Consider the following 18,203-nt stretch of genomic DNA (forward strand, 5'->3'; position numbering starts at 1 on the left):
CCACATGCTAGCGAGCACAGAAATAGGAGAATAGCGCAGATGAATACGTGGCTTAAGAGTTGGTGCAGGAGGGAGGGTTTTAGATTTCTGGATCACTGGGGCCATTTCTGGGGAAGGTGGGACCTGTACAAATGGGATGGTATACATCTGAATCAGAGTGGGACTAACATCCTTGCGGGCAGGTTTGCTAGTGCTGTTGGAAGGAGTTTAAACTAATTTGGCTGGGGAGGGGACACAGAATGTTAACAGAATAGGGACACATCATAATACAGTAATGTTTAATGTCAAGTCAGAGGGAGTACAGCTGCATTAAGTTTCAAGGGAGTAAGGCAAGGCTGGATGGCCTCTACTTTAATGCCAGGAGTATTACAGGTAAAACGAATGAGTTAAGGGTGAGGATTGACATGTGGAATTGTGATATAGTAGCCATCACAGAGACGTGGTTGAGGGAAGGGCAGGATTGGCAGCTCAATATTCCCGGATATAGAATCTTCAGGTGAGTCAGGGGAGGGGGTAAAAGAGGAGGAGGCATTGCATTATTAATTAAGGAGTCAGTTACTGCAGTAAGGAGAGATGACATCTTGGAGGGGGCATCGAATGAAGCTTTGTGGGTAGAGTTTAGGAATAAAAAAGGGGCAGCCACATTGTTAGGTGTTTATTATAGACTCCCAGATAGTCAGTGGGAAATTGAGGAGCAAATGTGTGCACAATTCATGGAGGTGTGTAAAAACAATAACAATAGGGTAATTATATTAGGTGATTTCAACTTTCCCAACATTAATTGGGATAGACATAGTGTTAAGGGCTTGGATGGAATGGATTTCTTGAAATGTGTACAGAAGAACTTTTTAGGTCAATATATAGAGGGTCCAACAAGGGACAACACAGTGCTGGACCAAATTCTGGGGAATGAAGCTGGACAGGTGGCTGAGGTGGTTATGGGGAAGTATTTTAGTGATAGCGACCACAACATGTCAGGATCTGGCCAAGGTAGACTGGGAACAGCTACCTGTGGGCAAATGTACAGAAGAGCAGTGGGGGGCATTCAAAAAGGAAATGGGGAGGGTACAGGCTCAACATATTCCCTCTAGGGTGATAGGAAGGAGTAACAAGCCCAGAGACCATGGATGACCAGAGATATTCAGGATACAATGAGAAGGAAAAGAGAGGCTTTTAGCAGGTACAAGGGGAGCAAATCAGCGGAGGCATTAGTGGAGTGCAGAAAGTGCAGTGTGGAGCTTAAGAAAGCAATTAGGAGAGCAAAGAGGGGATATGAGAAAGCTCTGGCCGGTAAAAGTAGGGAAAATCCCAAGATATTCTATAAGTATATCAATGGGAAGAGGATAACCAGGGAAAGAGTAGGGCCAATTAGGGACCAAGGGGGCAATGTATGGGTGGAGTCAGAGGACATCGGTAGAGTGTTGAAAGAATACTTCACATCCGTCTTCATCCAAGAGAATGAGAAGGAAGCGAACTCGGGGAGACACACTGTGAGGTTCTTGAGCAAATTGCTATAGGGAGTGACAATGTATTGGAGGTGTTGGCAGGCTTAAAAATGGACAAATCTCCAGGTCTGGATTATTTGTGGCTCAGACTGCTGAGAGAGGCAAGGGAGGAGAGTGCAGGGGCTCTGACCCAAATTTTTAATTCCTCTCTGGCCAAGGGGGAGGCGCCAGAGGACTGGAGAACAGCTAATGTGGTTCCGCTATTTAAGAAGGGTTGTAAAGATAAGCCAGGGAACTACAGGCCAGTGAGTCTCGCGTCAGTGGTAAGGAAACTATTGGAGAAAATTCTGAAGGAGAGAATCTATCTCCACTTGGAGAGGCAAGGTTTGATCAGGGATGTCAGCATGGCTTTTTTAGAGGGAGGTCATGACTAACAAATTTGTTTAAATTTTTTGAGGAGGTGACCAGGTGTGTAGATGAGGGTAGTGTAGTTGATGCAGTTTATATGGATTTCAGCAAAGCCTTTGACAAGGTCCCACATGGGAGACTTATAAAGAAGGCAAATGCAAATGGGATAAAGGGTAATTTGATAAGGCGGATTCAAAATTGTCTTAGTTATAGGAGACAGAGGGTGATGACAGAAGGCTGCTTTAGTGACAGGAAGCCCGTGTCCAGTGGCATACCACAGGGATCTGTGCTGGGTCCCCTATTATTCGTCATTGATATAAATGACGTAGATGATTATGTGGGGGATAGGATTAGTAAGTTTGCAGATGACACAAAGATTGGCTGGGTGGTTAACAGTGAGGTTGAGCATCTTGGGCTACAGGAAGATATAAATGGGATGGTCAAATGGGCAGATAAGTGGCAGGTGGAATTTAACCCTGAAAAGTGTGAGGTGATACGCTTTGGGAGGAGTAATTTGACAAGGAAGTATTCAATGAATGGCATGACACTAGCAAGTTATGAGGAACAAAGGGACCTTGACGTGTATGTCCATAGATCTCTGAAGGTGGAAGGGCATGTTAGCGGGGTGGTGAAAAAGGCATATGGGACACTTGCCTTTATCAATCGAGGCATAGATTACATAAGTAGGGAAGTCATGTTGGAGTTGTATAGACCCTTGGTGAGGCCACAGCTGTGTGCAGTTCTGGTCACCACATTATAGGAAGGATGTGATTGCACTGGACGGGGTGCAGAGGAGATTCACCAGGATGTTGCCTGGGATGAAACATTTAAGTTATGAAGAGAGGTTGGATAGACTTGGGTTGTTTTCGCTGGAGCAGAGAAGACTGAGGGGCGACTTGATCAAGGTGTACAAGATTATGAGGGGCATGGACAGAGTGGAGAGGGACCAGCTGTTCCCCTTAGTTGAAGGGTCAGTCATGAGGGGACACAAGTTCAAGTTGAGGCGCAGGAGGTTTAGGGGGGATGTGAGGAAAAACTTTTTTACCCAGAGGGTGGTGACGGTCTGGAATGCACTGCCTGGGAGGGTGGTGGAGGCGGGTTGCCTCACATCCTTTAAAAAGTACCTGGATGAGCACGTGGCACGTCATAATATTCAAGTCTATGGGCCAAGTGCTGGTAAATGGGATTAGGTAGGTAGGTCAGGTGTTTCTCACGTGTCGGTGCAGACTCGATGGGCCGAAGGGCCTCTTCTGCACTGTGAGATTCTGTGATTCTGTGATTTGTTGGTGGAATTAAAGGGACAGTGACGGTATGAATAACAAAGTGGTTAAGGAACAGAAAAAGAATGCACTGGTGAGCAGTTTTTTTTTGACCAGAGGGAAATATCTAGTGGCATTCCATAGGGTTCAATATAGGACCACTGCTCTTTTTGATATTTAATCCAACAACAATTAATACCTGCAGGAATGAAACTCTATGCTTGTAATAGTTAATTTTCTGTGCCAGAATGGCTGAATGGCAATAGTTAATATTTATAACATTGTTGGGTACTTGGGACTGAAATAGGAAAGATTTAACTTTCAGTGGAGAGTTAATTAGTGTTTACCATGTAAGTAGAGCAACTTAATGCATTTCAATAAGTCAAACAGTGAAATGCCATTTGCACAAAGGAGCACAACCCAGTCACCAACTTTTGATTTCTGCATTTAATTGTGTGGTTGATCTTATCTGAGGTTGCTGCTGCTGAGTTGCACATATATAATGGTAAGTGGTCTCACAGTTACCTTGACAGCAAATTATGACCCCATATATTTTTTGGGCGTCTCGGTGTTAAAAAAAACTTGGATTCAGAATTTATTGGTCATAGCAGGAAACAGTGTAACTGTTGCAGGATTTAAAAGCTGTCTGCAGCTTAAAGGAGCAGGATTCATGATGACTGTTCTTGCACTTGTCGAATGGCTTGCAGGTCAGCAAGAGGTTCTCTGATTGGTGGTGGCAACACCGTGACAGGATGTTGGACAGAAAAGGTCGACACTGTTTGTGCCTGAGCACTGCAGGGACCCAAGCTTAAGCAAGCAAGCTTAAGCCCAAGCAAGGGACCTTGCTGCTTGAAGGGTCTATAAACAAAACATCCGCAGTGATGAGTGCCAACCCTATCACTCCATGCGCAGCCTGGCAAAGCCAGAAAAAAAAGTTTAATAAACATAACTAGCTACAATAAAAACAGAATATGCTGGAAATAATCAGCAGGTGTGGCAGCATCTGTAAAGAGAGATTATGAGCCCAAACCACTAATACAAATCTTGTGATTCAGTGAAATAAGAAGAGTTTTTAGCTGCAATAACCTTTAAAAAGAGTGGACTGGATCTGAGCGTTTATTTTAGACTATGAGGTGTGCCTTTGCTTTGAGCTGTGGGGTGAGCAGGTACTCTGGGTGCCTCGGAACCTTGTTCTGCGGGAACAGTTCCTCAGGTTCAAGGCGGACACTATTGACCCGCACGCCGAGCGCACAACATGTTGGATGTGCGGGGACAGCGCCTGTTTTAAACCAATTCACAATCTTAAGGCAAACTCACACTGAACCGCCACCTCGGTTCACTGCCTACCACCCCCCACCCCAGGCCGGGGGGCTTTCTGCGGCTGCCGGTTAGTTTCTGCGATACCGGCGGAAGCTCCGCCGTGTACCGGGAGCAGAGCCAGGAGGCGCCATAGAAAGAGCGAGAAGGTAAAGTGGAGGGAGGCCGGGGAGCAGGGGAAGCCGGGGAGAGGGGCTGGAGGAGAGCCCGGAGAGGGAGAGGGATCTGGGGGAGGCTGACGGTGGCCACACACCAGGCAGTCGGGAACACTGGAACATTGGATGAAAGGGGGAATTAGGGATGATTAGGTCTGGAGATGGAACTAAGCAATGTTGGCGATATTTAAGTTATGGGCTGTTACGCCCTGTGGTTCCCACAAGTTTGAAATAATCACACTTTTAGATTAAAATATTGGAGCTGACTGTTATTTCTCAGATCTCGCCATGTGCTGTGCACTGGTATATTGCTCCAGACCTGACACTGGAGTGCAATACTGAGTGATGTGACATACTATACATGCTCAAAACTATACGGTTCCTAACCCTTCACCAATAATATAACATGGGATACAAAGCTCGGCAACAGGATTCCAAAGTTCTGCAAGTCCTGATTAAGTCAGGCTGATGAAAGGGTGGAGTTATTGGCTAGGGTTAATTATCTTCATCAGTTCTGATGACGGGTCATACGGACTCGAAACGTTAACTCTGTGTCATCTCTGCACAGATGCTGTCAGACCTGCTGAGTTTTTCCAGCAATTTTTGCTTTTGTTTCAGATTTCCAGCTTCCGCAGTATTTTGCTTGTAGTTATCTTCATGATGTTTTTGACAGTCATGTTGCTCTATTTTTATAGTCAGATTTTTCACCTTTATGAGTCAGTGCTATGCCTCATTAAATTGAATGTTTCAATTAAAAATTGTATGACACCTTCAGTACATTAAAAGCTAATATGTGAATTAAATATGTATGTTATAGAAAACCATAAAATGGAGTTCCAGGCAGTGTTGATGGCAGCAGGTGGGGGTTCCCGCATGATGGATCTTACTGCCAATATTCCAAAACCCCTCCTACCGGTTGGAAACAAGCCACTGATATGGTATCCTCTAAATCTTATGGAAAGACTTGGGTTTGAAGGTAAGCAATGTCATCTACACTTAAAGGGATAGTTACAAGGAATGGCAAACCATGTATAAACCCAAAATAACTTGTTTTTCTCATATAACATTTGCAGTCCTCCTTTGGGTTCCTGCCTGTTGAAGTTTCAGCGGAGCAGACCCGAGAGTGATACCAGGGCACAGTAACTCTCTTGTTTTACATCTGCTTCATTGAAGTGGAATAACTGTGTTTAGACACTAACTGTTAAAATATGGTTATCTAACAGTTGACCTTTGAAGAGGGCCTGCACCGGAAATGTCAACTTATCTGTTCTCTTCATAGATGCCTTTTCTAAAAAGCCAGCATTGAACAATAACTGAGCAAAAGTACCTGCTCTTTAGAGAGGAGCAACTAATAAAGAACTAAATCTTAAATTAGAACAAAGGAAATGTATAAACTTGTGTCCACTGTGCACCCCAATGTTTGTGGTGTTTACTAGTCATAATGTTAAAATCCTACAACTAACCATGCCTAAATCTGCTTAGCTTCTGAGAACAAACCGTGTTAGGCACATCGTTTAAGTAGATTTACATAACATTAAACATTTCCAACATTGTGATCACCCCTTGCATCATTCCTTTACGAATTATAGAAAGGAATGGCATCATTACAGGCATCAGCGCTTGTCATTATTCTATCAGAGCACCATCCTTTCCTGCTTGCACCTCATCACTCTAAGCTTTAATGTGCAGACCTCATTACTGAAATCTTTCTGAAACTTTTCATCATTTCCTTTTGTCAACTAGTTGCCACCACAGCTTCATTTCTACCTACCAACTTTTCCAAGCCCAGCTGTTTATTCCTCTTTCCTCCACTAGCATTTCGTACCTTCATCATAACTACCAAACCTACCATCTCCAATTGTCAGATTCAGTTTTGCACTTTTGTTCAAATCATGTCAGGAACTGACATATGAATACTAAATCTTATTAAAGAGAAACTTTCTAAGCATTGGTTGTCCCCTCAATTAGAAATACAATTCTTGTGGTATTTCTATGATTTGCCTTGAAGTATAATATTTCTCAGTTTTCAAGCTTAACTTTCAGCACCTTTCATTGTTTCTTGTGTTTCATGAAGTAGGGGTGGTACTGGGAGTTGAAGGTGCACTCTGATCAGAAGGCAGTTGTGGGATAATTTCCACACAGCTATTTGAGACAGATACTTGAGTATAAAATCTGTATGACCTTACAGGCTGCCTTATTTAGCCTATGAGATAAAAGCATATGTGATTTTTCAGATTGTATTTTGAACAGAATGCAGATTTTAAAAAAAAGGAAAAACTTGCATTTATATATCACTTTTCACCACCACCAGACATCCCAAGTGCTTTTCAGTCAATGAAGTATTTTTTGAAGTGAAGTTACTTTTTATATAGGAAACGTGGGAGCTCAGTAAGCTCCAACAAACAGCAGTGTGCTAATGACCAAATAATCTGTCTTTAGTGATGTTGATTGAGGGATAAATATTGGCCAGGACGCCGAGGATAACTCCTCTTCGAAATAGTGCCATGGGATCTTTTACATTCACCTAAACTAACAGATGGGCCCTCGGTTTAACATCTCATCAGAAAGACAGCATCTCTGACAGTACAGTGTTCCCTTAGTACTGCACATGAGTTGCATTTATATAAAGCCTTTCACAACCATCAGATGTCACAAAGTGCTTTACAGCCAGTGAAGAACTTTTGAAGTATAATCACAGTTGTAATGTAGAAAATGTGGCAACCAAGTTGCACACAGCAAGCTCCTACAAACAGCAATGTGGTAGTGACTAGAAAATCTGTTTTTGTGATGTTGATTGAGGGAGAAATATTGGCTTGGACAACTCCTCTGTTCTTCTTTGAAATAATGGCATGGGATCTTTTACAATCACCTGAACAGGCTGATGGGGCCTGGGTGTAACATCTCACCTGAAAGACAGTGCAGGACTTCCTCTACAGCACTGGGGTGTCAGCTCAAATCCTGGAGTGGGACTTGGAACAGGGAAACTTGTAACTTGGAGCTGAGAGTGCTACCACATGTGCCACAGCTGATGGCTATATCAGCATGTTTGTGATCCAAGTTCCCATGCAATCAAAAGAAACAAATACAGATAGATTGCATGTACTCAAAAAAGGCACAGCCTTGACCATCAGGACATCGAAGAAGCTCCAGCAATTAATGAATTACAAAATTAGAATCTTTACGTCTTTGCATTTCAGCACTATATCCTATCGATCCACAGCTGACTCTGCAATGTTTAACTTCATAGTTATTCACTTTTAAGTGTCTTTATAATTTTCAAAAAATATCTCAATCATTCTCAAGTCATGTTCCTTTAACATGAGTGGCCTCCTTATTTCAAGGATACCTAATTTCACCCTAAGTTGTTACAGATGATATTGTATGGTAGTATGTAAGTAGACCAGAAATGTACCCACATTATTTTTGATCCTACAAGCCAGAAGCTCCTGATGACAGAAGCTTTAACATTCTTTTACACACAAGTCCTTTTTTAATAAGAACAAAATGAAGTTGGCATTGCTGAGAGAAGGGAGATTCCAATGAGACAGGAGTGTTGTAAATCACACCAGAGTATAACACTCAATTGATATGCCTGCACTCCATGTTGGAACTGAGACTGTACTGTAGAAAATTTGCTGCTCGTGAGCATTTAATCAAGCTTGCTATTGCACAGCAATATTCTAAGAGTGCTTTACATTTGTCCTTTTACTGGTATCTTATTTGCAAGTGGTTTTCCAGAGCTGGTTCTAATACCATAAACATTTTTCTCCATCAGTCACATGCTGAAAAGTTACACTTCTGCATGGTAGATACTTTCAGTTCAAACAAATTGTGTCCAGAATTGTATTTTTTTGAAGTCAAAGTGACCTTGACTTGGAAAGAGTTGGGAATTAGGTTAAACCTGATTAAGTCCATCCTTCAGCAAAATTTGCTGTCAGAGGGCAATTTCAGCATCATAAACCTACATGAAAGCTTGATGATGTGGACTTGAACAGCACCTCCCATGGATGAAACCACACAAAATAGAGAAACATTATACATTTTTATACCGAGCCAATTTTCCTCCACAGAATAATTGTGTTTTTTTTGTAATTGCATGCAGAGCTCCCTCAGCGTTGCCCACAGTGAGTCAGTACTTTGGCTGTTGTAATGGGAATGCTGGAATGTGGAAGTGGGGAGGGCTGCACATCACCATCACAAGAATTTAGAAAGACATTTGAGAAAAATCTCCACGGAGCCAATACTTTTGAGTGTATTTTGACTCGTTCCTGGGAAGTACTGTTGACTTTACTTCATTTATGTAAATAAAGAAGTCTCTAAGATGGAAGAGCAGCTCCTTCCTTACCTTTACTATCTATCTATCTGAGGTCTGGATTTTTATAGCAATGACCGAAAGTTTGAGAAAAGGATTAAACTTATTTGCCTCTTTAGATATGTCTGCAGCATAATTTAATATTTAAAATAGGCTCTACTTGAATATATATGTTTAAATCAGCACTTTTATTCTGACCCTACCTCCGAACGTGAATAATAACAAACCCTTCAAGAACTTGGTCTTGTTTTCAAGAACAATGGCTGGTTTTGAGTTCAGAGATAAATAAAAGAATGCCCCTGGTGCATGTGGAATGTATTGCAAAACATGAAAATATGCTCTAACGACTTGGCAGCCATGCTTACCAATAAAATAACTACCCTTCCAAAGTAACTCATTGGCAGTGAGGTGTTTTGGAGGCATTCCAAGAAAGTGAAAGGTGCTATATACATGCAAGATTGTCTGCTTGTTTTTTCCTTTCTTCTCATCTGAATTTGTTTGAGCTGGCCAAGTCCTAAAGGACATGGCTGCTAGACTGGGACTGCAGCAGTGGTGAGGGTTCCAACAAGAGGGAAAAACATACTTGACATCATCTTCACCAACCTGCCTGTCGCAGATGCACCTGTCCATAACAGTATCAGTAGGAGTGATCACCAAAGTCCCATCTTCACATTGAGGATATCCTCCATTCTGTTGTGTGGTACAACCACCATGCTAAATGGGATAGATTTTGAACAGACCTGGCAAGCTCAAAACTGGACAACCATGAGGCTCTGTGAGCCATCAGTAGCAGCAAAATTGTACACAACCACAATCTGTCCCCTCGTGGCCCCGCATGTCCCCCATTCTACCATTACCACCAAGCCATGGGATCAACCCTGGTTCAATGAAGAGTGCAGAAGGGCATGCCAAGCACAGCACCAGACATAAGAATGAGTTGTCAACCTGGTGAAGCTACAACACAGGACTACTTGCGTGCCAAACAGCATAAGCAGCAAGAGATAGAGCTAAGCGATTCCACAACCAACGGATCAGATCTAAGCTCCACAGTCCTGCCACATCCAGTTGCAAATGGTAGTGGACGATTAAACAACTCCAAATATCCCCATCCTCAATGATGGAGGAGCCCAGCACATCAGCGCAAAAGACAAGGCTTAAGCATTTGCAATGATCTTCAGCCAGAAGTGCCGTGTGGAAGATCCATCTCGGCCTCCTCCTCCGGAGGTCCCCAGCATCACAGATGCCAGTGTTCAGCCAATTCAATTCACTCCACGTGATATCAAGAAACAGCTGAAGACACTGGATACTGCAAAGGCCATGGGCCCTGACAATATTCTGGCAATAGCACTGAGGACTTTTACTCCAGAACTTGGTGTGCCCCTAGCCATGCTGTTCTATTAAAGCTACAACACTGGCATCTGCCCAGAATTGTGGACAATTGCCCAGGTATGCCCTGTACACAAAAGCAGGACAAATCCAACCTGGCCAATTACTGCTTCATCGGCCTACTCTTGATCATCAGTAATGTGATAGAGCAGGTCATAACAGTGTTATCAAGCAACACTTGTTTAGCAATAACCTGCTTACTAATGTGTTCTGCCAGGGTCACTCAGCTCCCGATCTCATTACAACCTTGGTCCAAACATGGACAAAAGAACTGAACTCCCGAGGTGAGAGTGACTGCCCTCAACGTCGAGGCTGCATTTGACCGTGTGTGACATCAAGGTGCCCTAGCAAAACTCGAATCAAGGGGAATCAGGAAAAACTCTCCACTGTTTGGAGGCACACCTAACACAAAGGAAGATGGTTGTGGTTGTTAGAGGTTAATCATCTCAGTTCCGGGACATCACTGCATCAATGGCCTCCCTTCCGTCATAAGGTCAGAAGTGGGGATGTTCGCTGCTGATTGTGCAATGTCTACCATTTGCAACTCCTCAGATACTGAAGCAGCTCATGTCTAACTGCAGCAAGACCTGTACAATATCCGGACTTGGGCTGATGAGTGGCAAGTAACATTTGTGCCACACAAGTGCCAGGCAATGACCATCTCCAATAAGAGAGAATCTAACCATTGCCCCTTGACATTTAGTGGCATTACCATTGTTGAATCCCCCTACTATCAACATCCATGGGGGTTACCATTGACCAGAAACTAAACTAATCTAGCCATATATATTCTGTGGCTACAAGAGCAGGTCAGAGGCTAGGAATCCTGCAACAAGTAACTCACTTCCTGACTCCGCAAAGCCTGTCCACCATCTACAAGGCACAAGTCAGGAGTGTGATGGAATACTCTCCACTTGCCTAGATGAGTGCAGCTCCCACAACACTCAAGGAGCTTGACACCACCCAGGAAAAAGCAGTCCGCTTGATTGGCACCTCTTCCACAAACATTCACTCCCTCCACCACCACCGACGAACAGTAGCAGCAGTGTTTACCATCTACAAGATGCACTGCAGGCATTACCAAGACTCCTTAGGCAGTATCTTCCAGACCCACGACTGACCATTTAGAAGGACAGGTGCAGCAGACCCATGGGAACACCACCACCTGGAAGTTCCCCTCCAAGCCACTCACCATCCTGACTTAGAAATATATCGCCATTCCTTAACTGTCGCTAGGTCAAAATCCTGGAACTCCCTCCCTAACAGCAGTGTGGGTGTACCTACACCACTTGGACTGCAGCAGTTCAAGAAGGCAGCTCACCATTACCTTCTTGAGGGCAATTAAGGGTGGGCAATAAATGCTGGCCTAGCCAGCAATGCCCACAACCCATAAATGAGTAAAACAAATTTGTAAAATAAATTTTTAAAAATGAACTTGCTAACTAGACTTGAGGGGTGAGCTGGCAAATAGTGTAGCACCATTTTTCCTTTCAAGGCAGCTCCAGAAAACATGGGCCCAAATCTTCTGGTCCCTGGATCATCAGAGACCAGACGTATGACCCAAGATGCACATCGGGACCCTGCGCAAGTCTTGAATTGCTGATCTCCATGGGAATTGCCCAGGAAATTTCAATGTCCAATGGGAAATTCTCCTGCTCCCCAGGACCCTCTGTGAAAGTCTCCAACTTTGAGCTAGATTTGCAGACTTCGGACAGTTCCACTTTACTTATCTGGATAGCACCTAGGAAATGTTAGAAAAATCCTAGTCTAACTCCTGGGTAACTATGATATCCCCCTCAACTTCCCCCTTAATCCCCCACGATTACCATCCTGACACTTTGACTATCCCACCCGACCCCAACCCAACCACCCCTCCCAATCTGACATGAACACACCCCTTTCCCCCCTCACTGCCATCTACTTGACTAGCCCTCTGTCCTCCCGACCCAGCTTCCCCCTAGCCACCTCACCCACCTGGCACCTCAACCACCTTACCCATTCACCAACGTTTACACTGGACATTTACACTTCCCTTATGGTAGCTAGTGCTGTAAAAAGGGGGCATGTCCCGTCCTACTCCTGACACTACCCTGCTGCGATGGAGTTAACTGATGGACTTTATGCTCTGCATTTCAGGAGAAGCTGGGCTCGGCAAACCTGGCCAGAAATGCGGAGCTGCGTCAGGACGCAGAAAAGTACAGTCAGAGCGGCAATCTGACGGAAGAATCAGGCTTTGCTTTATGATGTTTATACAAATTACCTTAACTGATTCTAAAAATGGCTTCCCTAAAGATTATCTGCACTATTTCCTTTGAAATAGAGTTTGGACAGGACTTGAGGCTTAGAATGAGCCAGTCTAGTCATACTCTGTCAATGACAGATCTGCAAGCCATAAGCAAAAATGCAGGGAGCTGAAACCTGCTGAGTCTTTTCAGCTGAGCATGCTAGCTCTGGCAATTCTTATGAAGTCCAAGTTGAGCCTTCTCGCTTAGCTCTCCAATACTAAACAATGCACGGCCGAAATGCTTGAAACAAAGTGGTGGCGTTTAATTAAACTTAATTTTTTAACGTGTATTTTATATTGTAAACCTTATTTTCATTATTTACCTCCCAACATAGTTTTGAATTCATGATGGCAATTTTGAAAATGTGATTGCTATTTCCCAAATCCTGATTGGTGTAAGCAAGTTATCGTCCTGCTCTCACATATCATCCACCAGCTTGAGCACATGTTCCAGGACTACCTTAGGAATTCTGCCAAGCAGAAATATGTTCCATTCATAAATTGCCCACTGGGTCTGTGCAGACAAATTCACATCCCAATCTTTGACATTATAAGGGCTTTGGCTTTCTCTGATGGAATTATGAAGTGCTTCTCTGACTCACTGGAACCTCTTCCAAGGCAGGTCATTGGACCACTCTACAGGCACTGACCGTCTACTCTGCATTTTAAAATAGCCTTATTCCTGGGATTTATTTTGGGATTAATGTTTTCGCCGGAAAGCGGTGATGGTGGACTGGGGGTTTAGTGTTTTTTTTAATCCACTGCAACTCGATAAACAACTATCACAGGCAGATAAATAGATCTGTCCTGTGAATGTCTGCAATAGGTTTCTGTTTACTAGGACACACTATTTTAATATGTTGCTAGTTGATGTCCTATGGCATTGCAACCAGAAATGGTTCTCTGTTTTTATCCTCTAGGGAACTTTCAATTTCTTGGAAAAAGGAATGAGGAGCCAGCACTTATAAATAATCATTAAAATTTATTTTTCCTTGGGTAAATATGATTTACCTTTTGATAAAAGATCCATAGTTCATCATTATGGTATAATGAGGAAAAAATCAGATACTTCACACTCTCCTGAGCATTTCTATTAAACTACAAAGGTACAAGGCTAATGAACAGGGTTTAGCATGCAAGCTCTTTTGGGAGTAAGAATAAGTCCATGGTCATTTAAATATTAAACTTCTATCTTTTTTGATATAAGATTTTAGAATGTATTCTGCAGATTTTTCAAATTATTTGGAAAAACAAACTTAAAAATCCTATTCTGTATGATGGAAAGCTTAGTCCCAGATTCACTAAGAGAATCATACTAATTTGAAATCATACTTTGAAACTCTTCAGAGTATATGGTTCAGACTGTGACATCTTAGGAATGCAAGTGCAAGCATTTAAATAGAGTTAATGTTTCGGGTCAGTGACCTTTCATCAGACCCTGTTCTGATGAAAGGTCATTGACCTGAAACGTTGACTATTTCTCTTTACAGATGCTGCCTAACTTGCTAAGCAGTATTTTGGCTTTTGTTTTAATTGGTAACTTAGTTGATAGTGATGACTTTGGAAAGAAAGTTAAAGCTTGAACTTTTGAAAGAGGCTGAGGCCTCCAAGTAACACTGTCAACTGAATGTCGTCAAGACATGAAATAAAGTTTTATGGTTTTACGGATATTGTGAAATATATAATTATGCTTAAAACCTTATGTTCAACATTAGAGATTTCAATTATTGAGGAAAAAATATACAATTTCTGATTTGGAACCCAAAGAATTTTGAAAGCATATTTTGAATGATTTGGTCCACTTTATTCCTTTATTCATTGGTCAGCTTTTGACACCTCATAGATATCTGATCTGTTGTTGCTTTATACTTTGGGTGTTGGAATTCTATGGGGTGTACCCTCTACTGAAAAAGCATCTTCACTTAATATAGTGAAATTGCAATGAGTCAAACTCAGATGACACAAAACTCTGGTTATGTCGAAGTCGTCAACCATTCCCGCCAGCGGAATAGCAAATCCCATGGAACTATGCCCGTGATGAGCTGAAATTCTACACTGGTAACTCCAGATTGGCCAAGCTTATCATATGACCACGCTGACCAATCAGAGCAGAGTTAGACCACACAAGACGTGAAATCATGGAGCACTGGGCAAGCCTTTATTTGATATAAGATCTCCATGAAAAACCTGTGAATATGGCTAAACTTGTGAGAAAGTTAAAAGTGTTATCGATTGGAGATCAGGTTCAAATAGGTTATAACCGCACAAGATGTCAAGATTGAGGATGAGTGGGATGAGACCAGCCAACACAATGATGAGGCACTTCTCGCTTACCTGCAGGAGGCTAGCATGGAAATTCCAGCAGAGACAACCGTGGAAGTTTATGCAGAGGTGGGTGATGCTGTAAGCTGCATGAGGGACCTGACAGATGATGCAATTGTAGATGCAGTACGTTCTTCAACTGAGGAAGCTGATGACCCCAAGAGTCTGATGGATGCTCGCCTGAGCAGAAAAAGATTATGGCATTTTTCCTGATGCTAACTCCTGACGTTTTTCAATGCAGGGCTCCAGCTTTTTATGAGGTCAGGCTACTGTAAGGTGTGAACAAATTGAATAAAGACTTTTTCGCTCTTTACTGTGTTTTCATTTGGCATTTGAATCTGTTGTTTCTGACATAGACCGTGTTTGTAGGCACATTCATGTAGGAATGGGGCATCCTTGGCTATCACAAAGTTTAACACACATTTGTGGGTGGATCCCCTGCCATTCGACTCATCGAGATTTTACTGTACATTAAAGAAGTTATTGCCTGAAAAGCTCCCTGCCTCAGGCCTATGGCTGACTTATTGCAGCTGCAAAGGTTCAACGAAAGTCTCCGTTCCTGCTTAAGGTAGTTTCCGATACGGAGGCTATCATTGATTTATCTCTTCCCCTCTCTCCCTGGGTTTATACACAATGGTGAACCAGCCTGTTGTAAAATCAAGCAGTGTTGGACCTTCCATTGTGGTTTGATTGTAAGTTCGTTGCTTTAAAACCTTTTCCATTTTTTTATTTTCATGTCAGCTAACTAAAATTTGTGCTTTGAAGTGAACAGGCTCTTTTGTTTTTACCAGTTATGGTGATCCTACTACCGGATCAATATTTTTGTTTCATGTCTATGTTATATTAGTTCTGAAATCACTATTTAAGTTTTGGACTCTCTTAATGACTCAGGTCGTAAAACCACGATTTAATTGAGACAAACAAGCTAAAAGATACCAGCTCTGATTCCTTTTCTGTGCTGAGTTAACTGATCTTGACCAGGATTGCATTGGAGCTAGTACAAATTACTCCAGTGCCTTTGGATTAGAGAGCAAAGATATTATACACGGGTTTCTGTTCTTGATCATTACTGAGTGCAGCCTGTTAAGCAATGTGAATGAATGGGGATCAGATGAGGACAGAATATGTTTAGACATGCTGCTCCAGGCATGGGTAGGTTGCCTATTTTCACCATGTAGGCTTATGTATAGAAGTGGCCAGTTAGGTGATGATACAGACCAGCTGCATATACCAACCTTAAGGAGAACATTAACTTTACAGTTCATTTAAACCTTAAATTTTATCTGTCATCACAATTGGAAAAAATTGGCACATTAATGTTTGAACTTTGGCATTCTATATTGACAGAATCAAGAATATTTTGAGTTTCTCTCACTCAAGTAAATCTGTTTGAGCAGGACAGTCAAGTAGGCAGCAGGATAAATTATAATATATCATATTGTTTAACTAGTTGCAGTCAAGTGGATAAACTTAACCTTGATTCTCTTATTCCAGCATAACTTGTGCTTGGGGAGCCAGTGGTGTAGCGGTAATGTCACTCTTCCTAGTAATCCAGAGGACCGAGCTAATGCTCTGGGGACACAGGTTCAATCTCACCATAGCAGATGGTGGAATTTCAATTCAATTAATTAATCTGGAATATAAAGCTGGTCTCGGTAATGGTGACCATGACAACTATCATCAATTGTTGTAAAACCCCATCTAGTTCACTAATGTCCTTTAGGGAAGGACATCTGCTATCCTTAACTGGGTCTGGCCTATATGTGACTCCAGATCCACAGCAATGTGGTTGACTTTTAACTGCCCTCTGGACTCTGGGTCTTTGTGTCAGCTTGCATCTGCTGTAGTCATGATGCTCTGTTCTCAGGTGAGTCTTCAATCTTTTTTCTTCTTGTCCTTTTTCCAAGGATTTGTAGCTCTTTCAAGTTTGCAGTCTTCACTTGGAGTTTTTCTGGATCCTTACGCTCGGTCTGCTGCCACCATGTTTCGTCTTGCTTTCTGAGTCTAGATAGGGTTTGCTTGTTACGCTAGGAATTATACCATAGCCCGTTATTTGTAATAAAAAAAAATGCTTGTTTATTTACAGATCTGTGTACACCTTAGGACTCTACGCGAAGTTGTACTTCTGCATCCCACCAGATCGCACTTAATCATGTGACTTTGCATTATAGTTACATCAGTATCAGGTGCTTCTGATGTTAACTCTTTACTGTACAGGCCCAACAGGAGTCCAGAGAAGAGTTGAGTTTAAAAAATTGAGATAACAATAATGGAGGATTGTATCTACCTGTTCACTTAAGTTCCAAATTTGGACATCTGGAAAGCAGTATACAATATGGTGCTCCAACTTGTGCTTGCAGGAGATCCTAGCAATCCATTTTCCTCTGGAATCTCCAACAACTACATTGTTACCGTTAATTTTAACTGTTCCCTGTTCACCTTAAGCAATCACTTGCTTGCATGTACAATTGCTTGCTTGTGTTTATTATATCTTGCAGTTCTTTCCTTATGTGTATCCAGTGCTGTTGGTCTACTTTAGTTTCACATGTTCCCCTGTTTCTTCTTACTCTCTCTAAAGGCCTTAATTACCACAGCAACCGTCTTGCCTTTCTGTACACTAATGACCTCTTGTCTTGCCCTATCAGGCATTGACATGGAAAGTGTATTCCAGGTGGCCTTCCTCCCTGTGCATTGTGTACAGTTTAGTTAGTAGGTCTTCAAGCTTGGCAGTTTGTTTGTTGATTGACAAAGCACACTTCTGATTATTTTGGGAAGCAACTGAGGACCACACTCTGCATGTCAGACACTCCATAAGTTTAGCATCAATAATACCATCATCTCACTTGAGCTATGTGGGAAAGAGTGGTTTTGAGACCACACCAAAAATCAGTGGTGAAACCTGCAGTATCATGTAACACCATGTTCATAAACTGTTCAGATTTCTCTATGATTTTGGCTAAGCCTTCTCATCAATTGTAAGGTTATTAATTATAAAAGAATAGGTGATTGATTACTTGAAAGTTCTGTGCTCAATATATACATTTCCAATAGGAATGGCTGTACTGTAAAGGATTTTCTTTCTTTTCCAGAAGTAATAGTGGTTACAACAAGAGAAGTGCAAAAACAGCTACCACAAATGGACACCAAAATGAAATTGGATACAGTATGTATTCCTGAGGACACTGACATGGGAACTGCAGACTCCTTACGACAGATACATGAAAAAATTAAGGTAGTGCATTATTCTGAGGTAAAAGCCCTGTTAAGGGGCCACCAGTTACTATCATGTTTTTAAGAGTATGAGAGAATGCTTGC

The 18,203-nt window shown here is 42.3% G+C and overlaps 1 protein-coding gene across 2 annotated transcripts in view; it reads left to right on the plus strand.

Annotated features, from left to right (window-relative positions):
• The first annotated feature begins 4,267 nt into the window (after positions 1-4,267).
• eif2b3 (eukaryotic translation initiation factor 2B, subunit 3 gamma) overlaps positions 4,268-18,203 on the plus strand; it is a 113,013-nt gene continuing 99,077 nt past the window's right edge. For both annotated transcript variants that reach the window (XM_078560949.1, XM_078560950.1), the window contains exons 1-3: positions 4,268-4,578; positions 5,402-5,560; positions 17,978-18,120. In XM_078560949.1, coding sequence (XP_078417075.1) covers positions 5,413-5,560; positions 17,978-18,120 — 291 coding nt within the window. In that variant the 5' untranslated portion in view covers positions 4,268-4,578; positions 5,402-5,412. The remainder of the gene's footprint in view (positions 4,579-5,401; positions 5,561-17,977; positions 18,121-18,203) is intronic.

This window comes from Cetorhinus maximus, chromosome 17 (assembly GCF_964194155.1).
Source record: "Cetorhinus maximus chromosome 17, sCetMax3.hap1.1, whole genome shotgun sequence".
Taxonomy (NCBI): domain Eukaryota; kingdom Metazoa; phylum Chordata; class Chondrichthyes; order Lamniformes; family Cetorhinidae; genus Cetorhinus; species Cetorhinus maximus.